Genomic DNA, 19284 nt, shown 5'->3' on the forward strand with positions numbered 1-19284 from the left:
ATGAATCTATTCAGTTTATAGTAAAACTTATAGCATTCATTGGACTTCGAAAACCAAGAAGCATAACTTAATTCCTGAAGCAGAGCTAGAAGGAATCGATAGAAAATCCACAATCAAAATCTTAGAAACGCTTTCCTCCATACGCTGAAAACAACTATTAAATAATAAGATGAATACAAATTTTAATATCCAATGTTGCAGGATAATATGGAATAGAATTTGAAAACGTAAAAAATAAGTTCATAGCAAAATATAGGAAATCAAATGCATTTTCGGATTTGTCATTTTTATGTGGAACACAACGGGGTTGTATATTTAAAAAAATACAAGCAAAACATTCAAATAATCGACATGTGACTCAAATAATGTTTAATTTATTCGTTTACTATTACCAATAGTAGCAAGCCTTATGAGTTGTCGTATAATTAAATTACATTTGACTGTCAAATTATTGACATTTACCAAACACTAAACAAATACCAAACAAATAGTGTTTGGTAATTACCAAGCACTAGTTTCTAAATTCTAGAAATGCAACACTATCCGATTTCTTGTTCTTCTGAATTTTATTTTTGGAAATTTTCCAATGATGTGTCAAAATCTATAGATAACATTACAAGACTAATTAGCTTTTCATAGCACATTGTCGATTGCTCATATGTCGAATTATTAATTGGTTAAGAGGAATGCAAATTATAATATTCAAGGTTTCATGATAATATTTAATAGAATTCGAAGACGTTACAAAGGAAAAAACAACTACACAGCAAATATAGGACATTAACTGCAAGAATATCGTACAAACAACACTATTTAGGTACACAGAATTACAGTTAAGCCCTTTAAAGGCCTAATCGCAAAAGTCTATAAAACATACAACGGAAAACTTCATAGAATATGCATTTCTAGCTATGATGCTCACCAAGCAATCCTCTAAATGGAAAATATCCAAGTTCCTTTGGTGTTTTCTGACGTGTTTGAGAAAAGAGAATGAATTTAAATACTATATTTTTAGTTTTTACTTATCAAACTGGTCTTTACAAACATGATTTGGTATTCAATAACCAAATTATTTTCTGTAATTTTTTGCTGTTAGTCCTTAGTTTTAAGGTTCCCTGTGAAGGTTCGACGCTCATTCATAGCCAGGGCAGAGCCTCGTGGGACAATTTGTCCATGCTCCCACCCCTCCACCCACTTGAAAAAAGAATAACACTTGTAATATATATCTCCAAATTGAAAATAAAACTCTTGCACTAGAACCCTTTGAGGCTCAGACTCAAAAGACTATCCTCGCCTCTCAATGGCACTGGTCGAGACTTTGCCAAATGTTTCGAGTCAAATATCTAAAAAAGAGTAAGAATTGGACTTGATCAATTTTCCAGTTTAGAGGATGAATTAATAAAGAATAATAAGCCACCCTGCAGAAAATTTAGTTCTCAATTTATAATATCTATAAATATTTAATACGTTTTTGCATCATATTTTCAGAGGCATATTTAGGGGAGGGGCGCCCAAGGGACATTTGTGATTAAATGAGGATATTTTTTAAAATCTCTATTTGAGTTGTTTTGTTTTGTTTAGTTAGGAGATTAATATATATTGTTGTTTTATAATCGCCAAAAACCGGTAATTTATGAATGTATTATTGACGAACTAAGAAAATGTTTTCAGGCGAGGTTTTCTAATTATGACCAACCCCTCAGTTTTCTCTCCATAAAATCATGTTCTTTGCTGGGAATCCAGTATCTATGGAAAATAAGTCATAGTTCGAAAAAAACAGGATATGTTTATTATGAAAGCGAACAAAAAGAGACAAAAAGGATGCTATGAGACCCTTTTGAGCAGCAAATCAAAAATAAATAAAACGAGCAAAAAAAAAATTAAACAAAACTCTTACATGCATCAAAATTAATTTCCATGTTTAATTTTACGAGCCAATTATATTCCTCATTAAAAAACAATTAAAAAGTACAATAAACACCGTAGCTTAGCCTCCCCACTCCTCCTCAGAAGAAAAACTGAGGGTCAATGACGAAAAAAAACGTGTCGAAGTTTCATACAGTCATGAATTAGAAGCTCAATGAGGCGGCTTGGTGCCGTAGTAAGCAGCTAGTAGTAGTATCAACGTTAAGTCCCAGATGTTGGACTTACTGTTTCAGGATTCAATGGAGCTTCGTCTCCTTTGTTTTGTCGGTCAGGCCCTTTAACTGAGTTTCAATGCAGTAATTTTATTTTTGCCGGGATTCGAATTTGCTATAAATTAGAGTTTGTTGTTTCCTTTTATCTATTTCTCCCCTTTTAGATAAGCCCGTTTTCACATAATTCTTTTTTTAGTCCCTGAATATCTATTCTTTTTTGTTTTGTTTACTATCATAACAATAGCATCTAATTATTTTTCTATATCTATATACGAAAAATAAATAAATAAATGAAACAAAAAATCAACATGATGGGTACATTCCGTGTCGAGCGATTATAATTAATGATGATTAGAGGCTGGGATTCCTGACATTTTTCTGTGTCGAATAATCATTAATTACCTTCTTGGCGTGGAACGTCCGATTCAGGCATATAATTTGAAAATTCAAAACATTGGTAACAATACACTGATCGGACAATGTCCATTGCAAGGACTTTTGCAGACAAAAAGCTAATCCAACTTCATTAACCATAACTTTTGGAGTATAAAATGCTCTGGAAGAACATATAAAAAATTGAATTTTCATACATTAAACACAAGATTCTCTTCTTCTTGTTTCATTTAGCATGGAGACGCTTTCGCATAATCTCATTACCGAAATCTAATTCCGAGCCCCGTAATGTGTTGCTGCAGCTGAGTTCGAAGTCCGGGTCCAATATTACCTAACAGAGATAAATCCCACCGTGCCACTACAGATTTCTTCTTGTTTGGGTAAATACTGAGACGCTTTGGAATAATATTACCACTGGAATCAAATTCCGGGCCGTATAGTGGGTTGCTGCTCCGAGTTCCAACTCTGGGCCCCGTATTACCGAGCAGAGATCAATCCTACTGCGTCACTATAATTGCAATATTCTATACATGGAATTTTATCAGCTTTCAATTCGGCTAAAATTTATTATGCCCCGCCCATTTTTAATGCAACCCCCGACTGGAATCAGAAATCTTCAGTTATTTTTGTAAAAGCTGAATGGAGATCTTTTAATGGGGCGGAACCTAATTTTTTAAAATTCGACGACGTGGAGCAGATATCAGTAGAAAAAATTAACATGATTAATTATGATCGCGACGTGGAAAGCACCCAATTCCGAAGGCGCTATTTATACAATTATTATTTTGTTTTTCTACATGACACAATAACTAAACATACTAATTTTTAAAATATCCTAATTCTACTAAATAGTCTTTTTACTAATTGGAAACCAGATTTTATTCTCGTTTCCATTATTACTAAATCACAGAGAAAGGGTTTAGGGTACCACTACATACATCATTTAAAACATATGAAGCAAAAACCTTAAAACAATTAACTTTACTTTTAATTTGAACTAAGCCGAAATGGTATACAATCACATCTTTCAGAAAATAGTACACTTTAACCTTGATAGCTCACACTTACGTCAGTCTCTTTTAATCTCGCAATGTTAAAAAAGAATGTAACACAAAAGCTTATATTCAGCACAGTCGTAATATTATGCAAGAGTTTCGCAAGGGCATCTTTTTTTGCGGATTTGAGGAAAGAAAATAGTGGCTTACCTAGTAGCTGAATCAGGGAGCATCATTTCTAACGGGAATATTTAAGTAATAGATTACGCTGCAGCATCTAGGTAGCAGTTCCAGCATTATTTTATATGCTGAGCAAGGCAACAAACACCAGGGACCGGTTTTGACTAGTATATATTGTAGACATTTATTCAAAGCAGATTTGAAGACATTTTTCAAAGCAGAATTATAGGTCAGACTTATGATGGAGTTGCTTATAAGTTGACGTTCAATAATAAAAATAAATGAGGAAAAGGAGATAAAAAGAGTAAACAAGAAAGCTTGTTGTATTTTAAGGTCTTCTCATTCGAAGCATGGTAAAGTTAAGATGGGGGTTAATTAATAGAAGAAACGCAAGACTTTGCTTCTAAGACAAGTAAAGATCCAATATTTCAAAATTTTGTAGAATCATAATCCTATAAATAATTTAATAATTTTAAGAAATTACTATAGAATTATTACATAAAATTTTATAGATCCAACTCGGGCGCAAAAATACAAGTTTAAGCTTTTCGAGGGGACATCTTTCTATAAGGATTTTAAGACGGCAAATAGGTTATAATTACCTAGTGGTTGATTAAAGCAGCTTGATTTAACAAAAAAATTGAGCAAATAGATTGTATCATTTTTCAAGGGTTTATTGAACCTCTGGTCCCAAATATTTATTGGATAAATGCCCTTCTGTTGATTTTACAATTAATTATTTCCCTTAAAGCTCATTCCTTATGTCTGCTCAGAATCTTTTACGTCTTTTTATGAGTAAGGTAATTAGCTAAAGTTAAAGAAAATAACATTTTGACCACGACTCATCCGCTAACCCAGACAAATTTTTCGTGTTTCTGTACATGTTCAAAACAGGTATTCTTTTCTTTGAGTTAGTATTATTTTGACTTTTGAAGGCAATATTTTTCCAGTTGGTTTTTGATTATACATTTTCCCCAAGCCCACGGTTATGAGAGTTATAGCAGCGATTTTGCTTGGGAGAATTAAGTTCCTACATTCTTACTAGCTAAGATATCCCGAAGTATGGCTTTGTAGATTAAGTAGCAAATTGAAACTACCCGTTCGTTTGTACCCGTTAGGTACCCTTTCTCCAAACCACCTCCAAGTGTGGCAGCCTGAGGTAGCGACCGAGTAATAGAAGCTCGGGTGTTTTTAAGTATTAGGCTTCTCTGGGACGGATTCCTTTAGGGTATAAGAAAATACCATTTAGTTGTAATTATTGTAAGTTATTTCTCATTGAGAGTGGAGTGTAAGCCTCAGTAATTATGTTGCCCCCCCAGTATTATTTTGCACCCAGAGTGAGGGAAAATAACCAGGAGTACGGGGGGGGGGTGGTGGTTGGGTAGCACATATCGATATTCTATATTTAAGACAATATTCAGAAACAAAAATTGGAGATTAAGTCCATGGTGGAATTCAATAAGTTGAAAATTTATGCCTTTTTCTAGGATAGTAAAAGTAACACTTCTCTTCAGATGTGCCAGGTGTACGTGTTTACTTATATACTAAAGACCTGAACATAAAAAGCTCTTCTTTTTTAATGAGATTCTAGGTATCGTGATCAGACTCAAATAAAACAGTTAACCGAATAGAAGTTAATCTTTGGCACTTAAAATCAGCGCAATTGAAATTTTAATCTACCTAAAAAAAATTATGCTCTTATGGTAATATATAAATTTTTGCTTTTGGCGGATAATTAAAATATAGACAACTAAATCTTTTACTTGTCTTTTAATGATTAGCTTATGATTTTCGGTGGAAAACATCAGATGGCGTTGGTTGCTTTTTTTTAAAGATCAATATGAGTTTTATTGTCTAGCCGTTTTTCTATACACTCTTTGACTAAATATACACCCGGCTCAATGACTGTATTTCAAACAGCAGGCTATACAAAAAGGGTGGTTCAATCCCGTTTTCTAGGGCTACAATAAGAGACAGGTTGAGATGGCTAGGGCACGTTCTGCGGATGAAGGATGACAGATTGCCAAAGATTGTTCTTTTGGGCCAACTGTCTATGGTTAAATGGAAAGTAGGTCATCCGTGCTGGGGTGGGAGGAAGTGCGAAGGTGTGCTGACCCCAGGCCGGTTGATGCTGTGGTGAGTCGTTAGTAGAAGGAGTAGTAGTATTCTATTTGGTCTTTGTCTTAGTAATTTCGTATCCAAAGGTTTTGCCATTAACAACTTGAACCTTGTTTAAGACATATGGAAAACTATATATAAATTGCACAAAAATATGATTATATTTCGGTTCTTTACTGGCTAGAAATAATTAAAAATATTTAGCTTTCCCAAGTTGACCCCCCCCCCCCCCCAAGTCAAAATTGTACGTACGGCTCTGGCCATGGTGTATCAGATTATTCTGTTACAAGAAAGTTCTTGTTATTCCCTCAAAATTATCAAGGTTCCACTATATATGAATGTCTCGCATACAATAAATTCTCCAATATTGCCAGAATATCAAGGAGAAAACCAATCAGTTTTTCTCGTCACGATTTCTTTTAACTATGTTTTTATCGAGGATTTTAATTTTCCCATTACATCTTTGGTCTTGGACCTTATCCATTTTTCAACAATCCGTTTTTCTATTGTTTTTGTTAAATATGAGATGCTTCTTTTTTGGTTTAATCTTAGAAACTTCGTATTCCGGGGTTTCGCCACTAACTTGAGCCTCAATTTAAACTATATGGAAATTTATATACAAAATTCCGCATCAATATGATTATTTTTCGGTTCTCTATTGGTTAGAAATAATTAAAAAATTTATTTTTCTCTGGTTGAACCCCCTTCAAGTCAAAATTGTACGTGAGGCTCTCGCCACAGTGCACCAAATTATTCTGCTACAAGAAGGTTTTTTTATAATTCCCAAAAAATTCAAATTATCAAGTTTCCACTGTGTACGAATTACTCACACAAAATAAAATTTTCAAATATTGCCAGAATGTCAATTATTACGAGCCAGTTCCATTAACTAAGAAACTATAGTCCCCACTTCTTTTCGCACTCTTTTCTACATTTTCCTTCCTTCTTTCTTGTAGTTCATATTCATCTGTGTCGCTTCTAAATAATTTTTTATTTGTATCAGTTTTTTTAGGTTTATTTTCATGATCCTTTTTCACTTCTTTAATTTCTCCTTTTTTCCCTTCACTTTCACTTTTTCTCGCTTCACGATTTCTTTTAACTATATTTATTTCTGGGATTTTAAATTTTTCCATTATTTCTTTGGTGCTGGACCTTATTGCATTTCCTCTTTTCATTGGCTCTTCTTCCTCTGAAATTGAGCCTAAAATCTTGTTTTCTTCAGGATCTTGGATTGGAATGTCTTCTGAAAAAAAAAAAGTTACCTATTTAAAGAGCTATACGAATTCACAAATTCGAACTCATTTCAAAACGAAAAGAATTGCTAAAAAAAAATATCCTTAAGAATTACAGTTGAAAATACTAGTTTGCACAGAAAAGAACAGGAAAAGACTAGACCTGTTTTTTAGTGCCCCGAGTTTTGGCCACACAAACTACATATAATATTTTCGTGTTTTGCACTTGAGGATAATGGCAAAATAAATGATTTTGGACTCAACATGACTCAACTCAGATTTGTAGTCAACATGGTTAAAACTAATAAAATACTGCCTTTGGTGGGAATCAGACGCCATTTGTGCATAGTTTGATTTGATTTAGGAGTCACACTGCAATTCGAATCATTTTTAATGAGCATGTGTATATGTGCAAATTGGGGGAGGGGAGTTGGATACCCAACCCAAGTGAATAATTTAGGCCCTCAGGTTCTACACACAGAAAATCCTTGTAGAACTCTAATCTCAGCAAGAACAATCTTCTTAGGGGGGAGGGGTTGATCTAATCTCAGAGTGGGTTGTTTCCTTTCAAAAAACTCCTAACATTGAAATGAACATATAAAGAAATGTTTTTTTTTCTTTTCCATCATGTCCAGCCCCCCCCCCTTCATGGGGGGCTGGAATATCCATGAAACTCTATCTACCAAGTCTTTGTTTTAAACGGACTGGTTGCATAATCTAAGACCCTTATCCTCTATCCTCCAGTGGTATATTTTTTCGGCATTTCGATTATCAAGATTAAAAGGGTTCTTCAAATATTCAATCTTCAGGCATTAATCTTGGAAACACAAAAAAAGACATACGTTTTCGGCCACTATTTTTCAATTTATCTAGGGGAAGGGGTCTCTCAAGCGGATCTTACAAGGGACTCCCTCCCATTCCTCCTCTCTATCCGCGTACAGTCATGTTCTGTAAAAGTGCAAATTCAGGCAAGTTAAGCTTATTAGGCCAAACAGCCGTTAGCAGAACATACAAAAAAAGTATTATTAGATGATTTAGGACTCTTTTGGAGCAGCTCACTTCAGAGTGCCAAGCTCAATGAAGAAAGTCTCGAGACAAACTATTGGTGTTAATCTGAAGTAGTACCAAACTCTGTCCCAAATCATTGAAAGGTCCAAAAGGCTTTATTGAGGTTTAGACGATGGACTGGCATATATTTAATAAACTAACATGGTTTCCATACAACAAAAACGCAGTGTTTTTCACATACTTTCGTGGTAAGTTACAGTTATTCTCTATGTTTTGTTCTCATACTATCTCCTATTGCTATGCAGTATCTCCTATTGTTATTTACGCTGGGTTTTGTGCTAATATATCTTTCTACCATGTCGCTCAAACAATATAGATATGACACAGTCTTAAAACATTTTAGAAAACCGCTCGCTTTAGGTATAACCACTCGATATGACCCAATTAGTGGCATTCCAAATAATTTGAGAATAGATAGATTGATTTATTAACGCGAAAGCCCTATTGGGCGGTGGTGACATACAAAAAACTAGCCCAAAAAAAGACGAACTTTCCAATATTATCAATATCTAAGTAACACCGATTTTTCCAAATTTCCAAAATCTAATCTTCCGACCTCCCTACCAAAAATTTCTACCCACAATTCCCTCAATTCTTAAATTTCCCTAAAAAATGATGCAAAGACTCATCCATCTCTCCACAAATAGAACAACTGTAGGGACCATCCCTTAATCTAGCCCTCCCTAAATATTTTCTTCGTTCTCCAAGAGGCATAAAATTCCCCCTTGCAGACATTACCCATTTAAAATCTTCCGGACTTAAACCCATTTTAGGATACATTTCTTCGCCCAAGTTCACCTTGACCTCCGCATATAGCCCCAGGGACGGCGAGGCAGCCTTCTCAGCTTGCCAAACCTAAAATTCCTGAGACTCTAGCTCTAGTGGCAACTAACCAAGATACAGTCCCTATCATCCCTTCTATCCCCTTTCCCTCATTCCAACAATGACCTAGCCCTGCACGGTCTAATATATTCTTCACCTAATTTAGTCATAAATCATTCCTCCTATCCTGAAACCTCATTAAAAATGCTTGTTTAACTAGCCTATTATCTTCTATCGATGACACCCTTTCTCAATATTTAACCATACTAATTAACCTCGTCTGTCTCATACACTTCTTTCGCAAGTTTATCGGATCAACCTATTTCTTCCCCCCCCCCCCAAATTTTTTTCAGATCAACTTATTTTGAGCCCCCCCCCCACCCCTAAGAAAATCCTGAACTCCCAATCAACAAGTATAAACAAATTGAAAATAACGTTCGTGATTTGTGCCCCTTTCAAAAACATGTGCATTTTACAACCGTGGATTTTGATTAACTAAATGCCATGTAGCTTAGAATTTCAGAAATTTTGCCGAGACTGACTCTTTCAGATTTGCCAATTCAATTTAAAAGAAGCTTACCAGCATGTTTTTTAGCCCTGAAAAGAAGCTTAAAAGAAGCTTACTTAAATTCAACTTAGACGAAGCTTAACAGCATGTTTCTTAGTCCTGAAAAGAAGCTTAAAAGAAGCTTACTTAAATTCAACTTAGAAGAAGCTTACCAGCATGTTTCTTAGTCCTGAATGATGCATTAGTGATGATTGTCTTATTGGTCATGTTTGAAACAGAAGGTTGAACATTGCCAGATTCTCGGGAACGTGGAATGGAATGTCTGACTGAAGTCGTCATAACTATCAGGTCGCTATTTAGATCACGAAGTGCTCGCGAACGAAGGGCTTCTAAAGCAAGTGTTGCACACCGAGTTAATTCACTGCCTCCTTGACTTCGACTAGGATTGAAACTGAGAAGAGAGAGAAAAAAAAAAAAAAATTACCCGAAACGCAAACCACATAGAGAGGATAGGGAAAAGGAGATCGACCCTGAAATAATTTTCAACTCCCCTCTCAGCCCACTAAAAGAAGCTTAAAGAATAAAACTAGCTTTTACTCAGAACGGACGAAAAAAAAATAGCCTTTTCCTGGATATTAAGAAGCTGTTTGACAAGTTTTTTATGAACAAGGAATAATATAAATGAATAAATAGATCTTAAAGCGAGTAATGCTTAGATTGAATATGAAAATCAAGCTTAAAAAGAAAAAAAGTATTTTCCTATTGAAATATAAATGAAACTTAAAAAGAACAGAAATTAAATAAACAATGAATACAAACAAACATTCAATAAATAATAATGTAAATTAATAAATAAATCTTAAAACGAGTGAAACTTAAATTGAATATACAAATCAAGCTTGAAACGAACAAAAATCACTACAAACAAGAGTTTGGGTATAACCTCCTTCTCTCACTGTAAAAATTTGAAACCTACTCCGTCATTGGCGCTTTACTGAAATCTATATGCGTTTTGAACAGTCCTGGAAAATATAAAGAACATCAAACTGAATATTTGATGTATAATGATATTAATTTTTCAAAGATCCATCAGTTAAAAAATTTATTTCACTGTAATTTTATTTTTATTTTCAATGCTGTAAGAACTGGAAAAGAAAATATTTGTAATATAATTCGTTTTCAGTTAAGCGCCAATGACGCAGTAGGCTTTTGGTTTTTATCAAACAGTTCGTGGTAACGAACTGTAAGGAGCGACCCGGCTCAATGGTAACCGAAACTCTAAAAAACGGAATTTTGATACCAATAGATATATCAAAAGAATCAGATTTTAATTCTGATTTCAAATATATAATTTTTATCAATTTTAATTGTACCCATCAAAAGTTACGCACCTGAGAAAATTTGGCTGATTTTCGAAAAAAGGGTATTACGCCCTAAAAGTTATAGAACCTTAATGAAAATCACACCATCATATTCAGAGTATCAGAGAACCCTACTGTAGAGGTTTCAAGCTCCTATCTACAAAAATGTGGAATTTTCCATTTTTTGCCAGAAGAAAGATCACGGATGCGTGTCTATTTGTTTTTTTTCCAGGGGTGATCGAATCGACCCCGTGGTCCTAGAATATTCTGGGAGGGCTCATTGGAACGGAAATTAAAAGTTCTAGTGCCTTTTTAAGTGACCATAAAAAATGGAGGGCAACTAGGCCCCCTCCCACGCTCATTTTTTCCCCAAAGTCCTCGGATCAAAATTTTGAGATAACCATTTTGTTCAGCATGGTCGAAAATATTATAACTATGTCTTTTAGGATGACTTAATCCCTCGAAGCCCCGAGGGGAGGGATGAAAGTTATGAACTTTACCCAATGTTAACATATAGTATTGGTTATTAGGAAGTATATAGACGTTTTCAGGGGGAATTTTTTCTGGTACTGGGGGGTGGGGGTGGGTTAGATTAAACTAAAAAATAACACGACTCAAAGAAGATTTTAAAATTTTGAAAACCATAATTTCCGCAAGGGGGGTATTTTCCAGGTGATGGGGTTTCTGTGGGTGAAGGAGGGGAAATTTTCCGCGGGGGAGGAGGGTAAACGCTTAGACCCGTAGAAAGTGACAGAGTGAAGGAACCCCTTTTAACAGACATAAAAAGAGAAATAAACCTGGATTTAAGAGTTTATGACGTCCGATTTTCTTTGTTTTTTTTTACAACAAAACAGAGCATTTTTATAAATCATCTTGACAGTGATCAAACAGTTCGTGGTAACGTAAGTAAGGAGCGACCCGGCTCAATGGTAACCGAAACTGTAGAAAACGGAATTTTGATACCAATAGATACATCAAAAGAATCAGATTTTAATGCTGATTTCAAATATATAAGTTTTATCAAATTTAGTTCTACCTATCAAAAGTTACGCGCCTGAGAACATTTGGCTGATTTTCGAAAAAAGGGGGAAAGACCCCCTAAAAGTTATAGAACCTTAATGAAAATCACACCATCATATTTAGGGTATCAGAGAACCCTACTGCAGATGTTTCAAGCTCCTATCTACAAAAAAGTGGAATTTTGCATTTTTTGCCAGAAGAAAGATCACTGATGCGTGTTTATTTGTTTTGTTTTTTTTTCCCAGGGGTGACCGTATCGACCCAGTGGTCCTAGAATATCGTGGGAGGGCTCATTCGAACGGAAATTAAAAGTTCTAGTGCCTTTTTAAGTGACCAAAAAAATGGAGGGCAACTAGGCCCCCTCCCACGCTCATTTTTCCCCGAAGTCCTCGGATCAAAATTTTGAGATAGCCATTTTGTTCAGCATGGTCGAAAATATTATAATTATGTCTTTTAGGATGACTTAATCCCTCGAAGCCCCGAGGGGAGGGATGAAAGTTATGAACTTTACCCAATGTTAACATATAGTATTGGTTATTCGGAAGTATATAGACGTTTCCAGGGGGAATTTTTTCTGGTACTGGGGGTGTGTTATATGGGAGGATCTTTTCATGAAGGATGTTTTCATGGGGTAAGGGACATTGCTATGAAGGGGGTGCCGGATTTCCCATCATTATTTAAAAAAAAATCAGAAATTAAATATAAAGAAACAAGTTTTTCAACTGAAAGTAAGGAGCGACATCAAAACTTAATACGAATAGAAATTATTCCGTATATGAAAGGGGCTGTCTCCTCCTCAGCGCCTCGCTCTTTATGCTAAAGTTTTTTATTGTTTTAAAAAATATAGTTATGAGACAGAGTCAAACTTTAGTTTTTTTTGTGTGGGGGTTTGCTGGAAGATCTTTCATGAGAAGGAAGTATTTGCACGGAGGGGGGGGGGGCCAAGATTTACCCATAAATTCCACTTTTCCCTTAGAACTTCTCAATTAAACTGAAAAAATAACACGACTCAAAGAAGATTTTAAAATTTTGAAAACCATAATTTCCGCAAGGGGGGTATTTTCTAGGTGATGGGGTTTCTGTGGGTGAAGGAGGGGAAATTTTCCGCGGGGGAGGGGGGTAAACGCTTAGACCCGTAGAAAGTGACAGAGTGAAGGAACCCCCATTAACAGACATAAAAAGAGAAATAAACCTGGATTTAAGAGTTTATGACGTCCGATTTTCTTTGTTTTGTTTTTTTACAACAAAACAGAGCATTTTTATAAATCATCTTGACAGTGATCAAACAGTTCGTGGTAACGAACTGTAAGTAAGGAGCGACCCGGCTCAATGGTAACCGAAACTGTAGAAAACGGAATTTTGATACCAATAGATACATCGAAAGAATCAGATTTTAATGCTGATTTCAAATATATAAGTTTCATCAAATTTAGTCCTACCTATCAAAAGTTACGCGTCTGAGAACATTTGGCTGATTTTCGAAAAAAAGGGGAAATACCCCCTAAAAGGTTTCAAGCTCCTATCTGCAAAAATGCGGAATTTTGCATTTTTTGCCAGAAGAAAGATCACGGATGCGTGTTTGTTTGTTTGTTTTTTTTTTCCCAGGGGTGATCGTATCGACCCAGTAGTCATAGAATATTGCGAGAGCGTTCATTGAAACAGAAATTAAAAGTTCTAGTGCCCTTTTTAAGTGACAAAAAAATGGAGGGCAACTAGGCCCCCTCCCACGCTCATTTTTTTCTCAAATTCACCCGATCAAAATTTTGAGATACCCATTTTGTTCAGCATGGTCAAAAATATGATAACTATGTCTTTTAGGATGACTTAATCTTCCGAAGTCCCCTGAGGAAGGGCTGAAATTATGAACTTTACCCAATTTTAACATTTAGTATTGGTTATTGGGAGGTATACAGAAGTTTTCAGGGTGGATTTTTTCTGGTAGTAGGGGTGGGGGGGGGGGGTCGGGGGTTATGCGGGATGATCTTTCCATGAAGGAAGTTTTCATGGGGGAAGGGACATTGCTATTAAGGGGGCCCCGGATTTCCCAGCATTATTTAAAAAAAGGCAGAAACTATATATATAAAAAAAAAGTTTCTTAACTGAAAGTAAGGAGCAACATCAAAACTTAAAACGACAGAAAACATTACGTATATGATTGCGTTCACCCCCTAGTCAATACTTCGCTCTTAAAGCCAAAGATTATTTAATACTTTCACAAGAACTATTTATTCTAATTAACGGCATTTGTGATTAATGGTTCATTTTTAAAGAATTGGAACACAATTCGAACTTTAGCTTAAAGAGCAAGGTATTGACTAGGGGGCGAACCCTCTAATATACGTATTAAAAATATATGAATATAGAAGTTCGTTACGTAATTTAATTCGTAAGTTACGTATATTTATTACTAATAAAAACGTTCGTAAATAAAATTAAACAGGTTTCGAGAAAGCCATTTAACCAAATAAAAGTAAAATTTTGCATATTGAAATTTTGTTTTAATCATTCATGTACGGCGAGCCAAAATCAAAACCTGCATTAATTTAAAAACGTTCATAAATTAAATAAAAAACAAGTTTTTTTAACTGAAAGTAAGGAACGACGTTAAAACTTAAAACGAACAGAAATTATTCCGTATATGAAAGGGGCTGTCCCCTCCTCAACACCTCGCTCTTTACGCTAAAGTTTGACTTCCTCACAACTCTATTTTTTTAAACAATAAAAACTTTAGCGTAAAGAGCGAGGCGTTGAAGAAGGAACAGCCCTTTTCATATACGGAATAATTTCTGTTCGTTTTAAGTTTTAACGTCGTTCCTTACTTTCAGTTAAAAAAACTTGTTTTTTTTTATTTAATTTATATAAAGACTTAAAAAAGCAAACAATTCCAACAAGATTGAACATGTTAAGATTCTAGCTTGTGTTTTACCCAATGTAAGTACGGTGGTTGAGTTGCACGCACGAGGGTTGAGTTGCACGAGGGTTTAGTTACACGAGGGTTCAGTTGCACGGTGGTTCAGTTGCACGGTGGTTCAGTTGTACGGTGGTTCACTTGCACGGGGGTTCAGTTACATGGTGGTTCAGTTACACGGGGGTTTAGTTAAATGGGGCTGAGTTGCACGGGGGTGCAGTTGCACGAGGGTTCAGTAGCACGAGGGGCTAGTTGCACGGGGGTTCAGTTGCACGGTGGTTCAATTGCATGGTGGTTCAGTTGTACGGTGGTTCAGTTGCACGGTGGTTCAGTTACAGGGGTTCAGTTGCTTGGAGTTAAGTTACACGGGGGGTGGTTCAGTTACAATGGAACCGTCAGTGCAATTAAACCGGGAAAAGCGGGAATTTTTCACGGGAAATAAATAGATTATTCAGGAAACGTGCAACTAATTCATTATTCATAAGCAGGGGCGTAATTTGCCATGGGGCAGGGGGGCAACTGACCCTCCCAGACCTCGGTTTGCCCCCTCAGACCTCAGTTTGCTCCCTCAGCTGAAATTTAATTCCTTCCAAAATCTTGTCAAAATTAAGATAAACCTACATAATTCAAGCATCAACAGAAACAGATCAGTTTTTTTAGTACATATTTACTATTATGGTACTATAAAGTACCTTTATAGTACTTTTATAGTACCTTTATGGTACCCAAATGTTTTTTTTTTAATTTGTACTGTCATTTTCACTTGATTTTGGAAAATTGTTTCCAACTTTGCCCCCCTCCCCCTCGGATTTTGACAAAATTACGCCAATGTTCATAAGCGTAACATAAATTCAAAAACGTAACAAAAGTGTAGCGTTCTCAGGACCGTAACGTAAAAAGTGACCTTTTACTTAAAACGTACCATAAATGGTACAAACGTAACCTCGGTGGCAACCCGCGATGTAACGATGTTTAATAAATATCATTAGCGGATGATATATTCAATTCAATTCGCACTGTTTCGGGTATAGAGGGAAACTTTAACATCCTCCAGAATGATTATAAGCAACTCGGATTAGAATTTAACGCAGAAAAGTCGGAAATCCTGCTTTTTAATTGGGAATCAGTCCCCGATGGTTTTACGATTGCTCTTGGAAATACAAACGTTAAGCCCCGTTCAGTTCATTACTTACCTTGTGCTTTTCTATCGGTTCAACTATAAAAACAACCCGCAGATTGCTTATCGCGCATCTACACAAGAGAATCGGTTTTGCATGTACTAAAATTGTTTCAAATGAGTTAATGTTCAACAGACAAGTTTTAGCTCGCCTTTATAATGTATCTGCCCTCCCCCATTTTTTGTATTTGAGTCCTTTTTGGAGAATTTTTCCTCAGTACGATAAACGTAAACTTCGATCTGTTTTCTTTAAGTATGCTAAGTTTCTACTCTGTCTCCCGCTTTGGTCCCGAAATTCTTTTCTTATTAGGAAATATAATTTAACAGACCCAGCTTCAGCCATCCTTAATCAGATCTCAAAGTTTAATAATAATAGGACCGTTCTTTTAGTCATCTTAGTGCTAAGATCTTACATCTTTTGACAAAGAACGCTTAAAAGTGAAATTTTAGCACTAAGATCTTACATCTTATAGCGTTCTTTTGCAAACGTCTTTCATCATTCTGCTCTGATCAACGGTCTAAGAACAATGATGAGTTTATCATCAAAGTTCTCTCATCATTGTTCTATATGGCAAAACAGTGGCGGTCTTCACACTTTTTGCTTACATCAGTGAGCTGCAAGATCTTAGAACAAAGATGAGTTAAAACAACGGAACTCTTTGCAAAAAGATGTGAGATCTTAGATGTAAGATCTTAGTGCAAAAGAACGGGCCTAATAGTAAAAGCCATCCGTGGTTTGAAATCAATAGAACTCGGTGTGTTTGTGTTTTCGCCATGGTTTAAACAGTCTTCGTAGAACTCGGTGTGTTTGTGTTTTCGCCATGGTTTAACCAGTCTTCGTAGAACTCGGTGTGTTTGTGTTTTCGCCATGGTTTAACCAGTCTTCGTAGAACTCGGTGTGTTTGTGTTTTTTCAATGGTTTAAACAGTCTTCGTAGAACTCGGTGTGTTTGTGTTTTCACCATGGTTTAACCAGTCTTCGTAGAACTCGGTGTGTTTGTGTTTTCGCCATGGTTTAAACAGTCTTCATATAACTCGGTGTGTTTGTGTTTTCGCCATGGTTTAACCAGTCTTCGCAGAACCCGGTGTGTTTGTGTTTTCGCCATGGTTTAAACAGTCTTCGTAGAACCCGGTGTGTTTGTGTTTTTACCATGGTTTAATGAGTCTTCGTAGAACTCGGTGTGTTTGTGTTTTCACCATGGTTTAACCGGTCTTCGTAGAACTCGGTGTGTTTGTGTTTTCGCCATGGTTTAACCAGTCTTCGCACTAGTGAGTATTAATTACGGATACATTGCGTCTAGGCCTACTCTTTTTTTCTTGTGTTTTTATGTACTCCGTCTCTTTTATTTGCCTTTGACATAAAATAATATCATCATTATTATTATTAAACAAAGAAAAAACCCTAAAATACGGGATGTTTGGAATAAATTCTAAAACACCCTAAAAGATTTGTGAACAAAATTTATCTCTAAAAATTCATAAATGTGCACTATAGGCTCAAAGTGAAGGTCGAAAATAATGAAACTGAGCCGAAAGCATGAAGTCAGTTTTATGCATGCTACAGAGACTCGGCAATCATATTTTCTTTTCATTCATCATCTTTATTAAATTGTTATACAGAAATGGAACCGCGAATAAGGGTAACACGGACTAATTTTAGTACGTTTATTGGGCGAATGCCTTTTTGTGACTTCCCAGATTCTTTTCATGTGCTTATACATAACTTGACCCGTTTGTATGACACTTCTGTACATTAAAGCGAATAAAAAAAAAAAAAAAAAATTAATCAGATAGATTTATGCATACATATAGATACACTCAGTCGCAAAGTTTCCATAACATTTAAGTTAGAATCAGCATATAAGCAAAAGAAGAGTAAATGAAAACTGAATTGAAGTCTGCTTTTGTGAATTGAGTAGCAAGTTTCTGAATTGCCAAAAAAGTATAGCAAAACTGATAAGAGAAAAAGGAATAGTAAAAGGCTAGATAGCAATTTTTAAAAAGATAGCAATAGGTTTAGCAAGTAAACATTATTAAGGGGTTGAGGAAACAACAGAAATACACCTTTTTCTCAAATTAAATAAAAAAAACAAGTTTTTTAAACTGAAAGTAAGGGGCGACATTAAAAATTAAAACTAAAAGAATTTTTTCCTTATTTTACAGTGGCGTGCACATCCTAACAGCATCGATCTTTACTATATAGTTTTAATATGTATAACAAATTTTTTTTTATAAAAATAAAAATTCTTTTGTTAAAAGAGCGAGGCGTTGAGGAGGGGACAGCCCCTTTCATATACGTAATAATTTCTGTTCGTTTTAAGTTTTAATGTCGCTCCTTGCTTTCATTTTAAAAAACTTGTTTTTTTATTTAATTTCTGATCGTTTTTTAAACAATAAAAACTTTAGCGTAAAGAGCGAGGCGCTGAGGAGGGGACAGTCCCTTTCATATACGGAATAATTTCTGTTCGTTTAAGCTTTAACGTCGCTCCTTACTTTCAGTTGAAAAACTTGTTTCTTTATATTTAGTTGCTGATTTTTTTTAAAATAATGATGGGAAATCCGGCACCCCCTTCATAGTAATATCCCTTCCCCCAAGAAAACTTCCTTCATGAAAACATCCTTCCATATAACCCCCGACCCACCCCCACCCCGCACTACCGGAAAAAATTCCCCCTGAAAACGTCTGTATACTTCCCAATAACCAATACGATATGTTAAGATTGGATAAAGTTCATAACTTTCAGCCCTACCCCCGGGGCTTCGAGGGATTAAGTCATCCTAAAAGACATAGTTATAATATATTCGACCATGCTGAACAAAATGGCTCTCTCAAAATTTTGATCGGGTGATTTTGGGAAAAAAATGAGCGTGGGAGGGGGCCTAAGTGCCCTCCATTTTTTTGGTCACTTAAAAAGAGCACTAAAACTTTTAATTTCCGTTCCAATGAGCCCTCCCACGATATTCTAGGACAACTGGATCGATATGATCATCCCTGAAAAAAAAAAAAAAAAAAAAGAAAAAAAAAAAAAACGCAACCGTGGTGATATTTCTTCTGGCAAAAAATGGAAAATTCCACATTTTTGTATATAGGAGCTTGAAACCTCTACATTAGGGTTATATGATACGCTGAATCTGATTGTGTGATTTTCATTAAGGTTCTATAGCTTTTAGGGGGTCTTTTTTAGGGGGTCTTTCCCCCCTTTTTTCTAAAATCAGCCAAATTTTCTTAGGCGCGTAACTTTTGATGGGCAACACTAAACTTCATGAAACTTATATATTTGAAATCAGAATTAAAATCTGATTCTTCTGATGTTTCTATTGGTACCAAAATTCCGTTTTTTAGAGTTTTGGCTACCATTGAGCCG

General features: G+C 35.5%; 1 protein-coding gene across 6 annotated transcripts in view; it reads right to left on the minus strand.

Moving 5' to 3' along the window:
• Positions 1–272: 272 nt before the first annotated feature.
• Hyccin (PI4KA lipid kinase complex subunit hyccin) overlaps positions 273–19284 on the minus strand; it is a 92504-nt gene continuing 73492 nt past the window's right edge. For 5 of the 6 annotated variants that reach the window (XM_089095328.1, XM_089095330.1, XM_089095332.1 and 2 more), the window contains 2 exons: positions 9667–9905; positions 1749–7067 (listed from right to left, as the gene is read on the minus strand). In XM_089095328.1, the coding sequence (XP_088951454.1) occupies positions 6694–7067; positions 9667–9905 (613 nt within the window). In that variant the 3' untranslated portion in view covers positions 1749–6693. Of the gene's footprint in view, positions 1344–1748; positions 7068–9666; positions 9906–19284 lie in introns of those variants that run through there. The other variant, XM_089095329.1, reaches the window with a different exon arrangement.

Source organism: Artemia sp. Qi Xiang Cuo, chromosome 10 (genome assembly GCF_049724085.1).
Source record: "Artemia sp. Qi Xiang Cuo chromosome 10, ASM4972408v1, whole genome shotgun sequence".
In the NCBI taxonomy this organism is placed as follows: domain Eukaryota; kingdom Metazoa; phylum Arthropoda; class Branchiopoda; order Anostraca; family Artemiidae; genus Artemia; species Artemia sp. Qi Xiang Cuo.